This window comes from Eucyclogobius newberryi, unplaced genomic scaffold (assembly GCF_026437365.1).
Source record: "Eucyclogobius newberryi isolate DKJ021-1_F unplaced genomic scaffold, fEucNew1.0.hap1 SCAF_16, whole genome shotgun sequence".
NCBI classification, from domain to species: Eukaryota; Metazoa; Chordata; class Actinopteri; order Gobiiformes; family Gobiidae; genus Eucyclogobius; species Eucyclogobius newberryi.
The window spans coordinates 19,271,877-19,277,065 of record NW_027315790.1 but is presented as its reverse complement, the minus strand read 5'-3'; the positions used below and the strand labels follow the sequence as shown (position 1 = coordinate 19,277,065).

Here is a 5,189-nt window from a genome sequence, read left to right as displayed (position 1 = left end):
GCGGACATATCCCAGACTGAAGATATGAAATGCAACAGTTATGAATAAACCTGGTTGTTATGATTTCAGATGGCTTTGAGGTTTTGTCTGTGGATGACAGCGCCATCTGCTGGTTAAAGTGCATCATTAATTTGGAATTGAACTGGGGGAAGTGTCGAGGGTCAGAAAATAATAAGAAAAAAAAATGGTTTGGACCACAAACTTTCTGGTTATAAGACCCTCATAAACAACACGATACGTAAAATAAATAACAAATCCTCTATTCTATTCTTTTTGTTTTGTTGTTTTATGTTTTTAAAATATAGCGGGCAAAGTTTAGTTTAATCAAAATTCCTAAATACATTAATTCATGTTAGAAAATGGAGCTGGAAGTTAAATATTGACTATTTGTTCTCAAAATCAAGTTGAATAATAGTTCTTACTGTCACCACCCGAGGGCGGTGTGAGTTTGGTATTTTTACTAGACTCGTTTAAACACAAATGCAGTTGTTTCCAGCAGTCGCAGCGTCCTGAGGGTCTTTACTGGTGAATGTGGGATTAATTACAGAACATACCATAGCTACAGTATAGAACCCCACCCAGACACAGAGAGAACATGCAAACGCCACACAGTTAGATATCTGTGGTTAGATCCTGTTCTGAAGTGATTTGAAGCGTTGCGATTGTGAAACTGAAAGTACAAGAGCACACGGCCCATGTAAACACAACGCATTTACAGCATTTACAGCATTATAGTTCTTTAGAAACATAATCAGGGCGTTAGACGTTAGACCACACTCCTGTGACTGCAGACAGACGTCCAGGGGCGTTTTTTCAATTTAATACATGATAATACCTTGTTAACGACGTAAAATGAACTAAAACAGAAAGCAGACTTTGAACAAAATCACATTCGAATTAAATAATTAGTTAGCGTTAGCATATTGATTATTTGAAGTGTATTATTTACAAATTGGCTATATTTCATTGGTGTCAGGATCAAAACATAAAGGTCTACTACTCCAATGTAAATGGATGTGATGGATTTGTCTTGTTTATTTGCTTTTACATGTTTTATGCTCTGTGTGGCCCTGAACATAAAGACTGTGGGAAGATTAGGCAACACTTGCACACATGATGACTTGAGGCTTGTGACTTGCTTGTGACTGGCACATAGTTTACTCCCACCTCTGCAAACCACAGATCTTCTGGGTGTGAGGCAAGATGACTGACTATGTCACAAATATGTGTACGTCCATAAAAGGATTTCCACAGCCTTTGGTATCAAACAGTTTGCTAAATGTCCTGAAAATGAAACGTGTATCTGAAAGTGCCCTGCATCCTCATTTTGTCCACAGAGCAGGGAAGTCCCCGGGCCCCATGAGCACACCCCCGCCCCGCCCACGCAATGGTATCACCGGCTGAGGGACTGCACCTTTACTTTCAATAAGGCCTATTTTTAGATCAGGGACAGGCCACAAACTGTTGACAACTTTTGCATTCAGTCTAACAAAAAGGAAGCTTTGAATTTCCATTGAAGAAAATGGGAAGTAGTGTCTAACCAAATAAAAGTCCCAATCAAACATCCCACACCAGCTTCTGAGGTGGCGCAGGCTGCGGCCCACAGAGAGGACTGTGGGAGATTAGACTTTGAATAGATTTGTGTCTATATTTAGAGTTTCAGTGTGACTGGTCTGTAAAAGTAACTCTGATGGCCAAAGGTCTCATTACAGCTTCAGAGGTCAGTGGTGGAAAGTAACAAAGTACTGTACTTAAGTACAGTTTTACTTTACAGTGTGTGGCATTCGGGTGGTACTATAAATGTTTTAAACTAATTTACATTAAATAAAAATAAAGAAAATAAAACCAACAACGCCACCGGGCTTACACCCGGAAAACTAACTAAAAGGACACAGATTCGTTCTTGATTATACAGAGGCAGATTCCAGTTTCACATGTAATTTATTTAACAGGCTATTAATTTAATAAATACTTTGCCAACACAGGCTTAGGTAACAACACAGTTCGTATCAGTTCTTTATGCGTGGATGTATAGTCTTTTAAGAGTCCAGTGGATCTGGACAACACAAGGCACAGACATCCATATCAACAGAGGGCAGGGCAAGGCAACGGCTCCGGCGCAGACCGCCGCTCCAGAGAGTTTAGGTTACATCGCGTTACATCACGTTACATCACGTTACATCACGTTACATCACGTTAGCTGCCCGGGACAACGCATTGTGGGGCCATGACAGCGAGACCACAACAATCCCGAGTCAGCAGAGATCACATCGGAGCGTTAACAAAGCGGTACCAGGTGACGGGCCACGGCACTGGAGAGCGGAGGAACGTGGAGCAACACCCAGACCCAGGAAGTGCGTAGGTCAGAGGATGAATGACAAAACTGAACAACATTTTATTGGCCAACGGCCCTAATGATTAGTCTTACTCTTACAGGGGCAGATATCTGTACTACATGTTTGAACTTGACTGAACAGTCAAAGTACTCAACGTGTATTTAGGTTATTTTTAGTGCATTCATGGTGACATCCGATCTGAAGGTTTTGAGTTCACGTCCCGACTTTTAGCAAACAAAAATAAATCAAAATGACTAGAAAATTTGAGACAATAATTTATTCACAACTGATGACCCAGTTCAATACGGTACATTTGACTCAAAATCTGTGCGAAATAGTACTTTTTTACTCTAAAAGTAGGCTATATTGAAACAGGTACTTCAATACTCTTTTATATGGTACTTACTTTTGTAAGTACCATATAAAAGTATGGTATTATTTGTGAGTATTTTTTTACTCCTGTATCTGTACTTAAGTAACAAGAGTGAATACTTCTTCCACCACTGTCACAGGTGTAGTACATCGTTTTAATAAATAAAATCATATCAAATCAACAGCTTTTAAATAGGAACATTTGCATTAAATAGAAATAAATAAATACAAAAATATACACATAAATAAATATCTAAATAAATACAATTGTAAACGTCTCGTTTGTCCCTGAGCTCCTGTCTGTAGTGAGTGCAGCAGGTAACGGCAGAACTTGGACCTTTTCCTCAGTCCAGGCCTGGTCTGAGCATGGTCCTGGGTCCATCTCTAGTCCAAGGTACCAGCCTGGACTTCGACCATAGACTTTATAAGAGTCTGAGCGTGAGCCTCAGGCTGAGCTCACAGAGCAAAGACCCCAAAGAAGGTCTCCCCGTGGCCGTCCTCGAGCTGGGACAGCAGCTGTGGGTCTTTGGTCAGGCTGGTGCGGAGGCGGTCTCCGGTCTTCAGGTTGAACATGGCTCCCACATAGACCCCGGAGAACCAGTGGCCCCGCTGCGGGTGCCTCTCGCAGGCCGTCCGGACCGCGTGCAGGATGGGCCTGTACTCGGTCTCCTGCTCCTCCCCTGAGCTCATCGAGTCGGTCCAGCGCTCCACCACGTGACTGAGGTGCACCAGGCTGTACTCCTGCTGCTCCTCAGGGTCACTGTTGCAGTTCACCCGGTACGACGCCTGGCTGTACACGAAGTAGGGCCCGCTGTGAGGGACCACGATCTCATTTTTCACCAGCGTCAGACCACCAGCAGCGTACGACTGGTCCGTGTCCAGCTGCCACTGCACTGTTTTAGACGTCTCCTGGTATTTACCTGCACAACAGCACAAGGACGCTCAGTTTGAATGTCGTCTTTGCTTGAGCATTTGTAACATATCTAACATTGTTTTCCTGCACTGGGCTAACAAAGGGCTTAAGTATAAGTACGGCGCAGTAGACATGAAGTAGTCATTGTAATCATTCAGTGGGAGTCATCTGGACATGTTTTATGCTCCAGTGTCGTGAGCTTTTTGGGCCGGTATGCTTTATTAGACTGGACAGCTTAGCATGACATGGGGATGAGAGAAGGGAGGACATGCAGCAAATTTTGCAGTTTTCAGATCTGAAGTCACACTGACACTGCGGCCGCACAAAAGCACAGAAGTCTTGTCAGTGCTGTAAATTTCTGGTTACTTCTAAAATGCCTAAAAGTATTAGCTGTGAATGTATGGTACAGTAGTCTGTTTGTACTTCTATTCCTGTTGGTGATAAAAGACTGTAGAGTGCACATTTACCATCGAGATGAATGGCTGCTCTGACATCGGTTTGCCTCAGAGAGTGTCTCAGCTCTGGAAAAAAAAAACAAGAAGCCAAGATGATTTATTTGTTTAAATGACTGAATGATACCGGACATTATCAAACATCAAAACCACATTCATTTTTTTGCGTCTACGTTGTTTTTATACAATGTAATACTGTTTGAAAGCTTGACAAACCCTCAAACAACTGTGATAAAACATCTAAATCAAGTTCAAATGTGTTGTAGCAACTGTTTTTATTCAAATATTGCAGCATGTACATCTTCTTATAGATTCTATGGTATCCAGGTAAATGCAGAGTATGAGAACACTGACTATCATGTATATATTTGTATTCTCTTACCTTCAAAATGTCCGTCTTGCTGTTGTTGACTCTAAATGGACAAGACAAAAATATACTTTAATTAACTTGCATTACTTTGGCATAATCATTCATATTTCAAATGATCGATGGCAGTTTCTCACCTGATTCCCTGGCTTCATGAGCAGAACAGTCGCTGCACATCCCAGAAGTAACAAAGTGCAAACCATCAGAGCCAGATTGGTCTTGGTGCACGGAATGAACTTCTCTTCTCTTATCTCCCTCTCCTCCATCTGGACCTTGTACTCCTTCATATCTGTAGACATCCTTTCTTGTCTGTCGCGTTTGTTTTTTGACTGGATAAGATTGAAAGGAGCAAGCAAGCCCTTAAATATCTGAATCAATGCTGAGGGAAAGTCCATGGTGATGTCACAAAAGAGGAAGAGGAAACTGCAAACGTTACTCCACACGCGCTCAGAAAGAGACTGTGGATGGAAGTTCGAACCGATTCTGTGGGAATTTTGTGGTGAATTTAAAAAACGAAATCTTATTTGTTGAAGTTCCATATTTAGTGGGTTAGGGTGAGGTTGAACATTAATTTTGGAGGTGATTGAAACTAGTAATGAGTAATGAAAATAAATAAATCACTTTTCCCTTTTCAAAAAGGGAGTGTCTGCAGTGCAGCGGCGCGCGGCCGAAACTGCCATGTTATTTTTGTGCCGGCCTCGCGCCGCTGCTCCTGAAACTGCGCCACTATTTGACCGCGTTTTAGTGCC

The 5,189-nt window shown here is 42.1% G+C and overlaps 1 protein-coding gene across 1 annotated transcript; it reads right to left on the bottom strand.

Moving 5' to 3' along the window:
- Window positions 1–2,650: 2,650 nt before the first annotated feature.
- tnfa (tumor necrosis factor a (TNF superfamily, member 2)) lies at window positions 2,651–4,778 on the bottom strand. The gene is made up of 4 exons (XM_072447818.1): window positions 4,578–4,778; window positions 4,456–4,486; window positions 4,089–4,142; window positions 2,651–3,628 (listed from the first exon to the last, which is right to left on the bottom strand). The coding sequence occupies exons 1-4, from the start codon at window positions 4,737–4,739 to the stop codon at window positions 3,165–3,167; spliced, it is 711 nt and encodes a 236-aa protein (XP_072303919.1). The 5' UTR covers window positions 4,740–4,778; the 3' UTR covers window positions 2,651–3,164.
- Window positions 4,779–5,189: the final 411 nt, after the last annotated feature.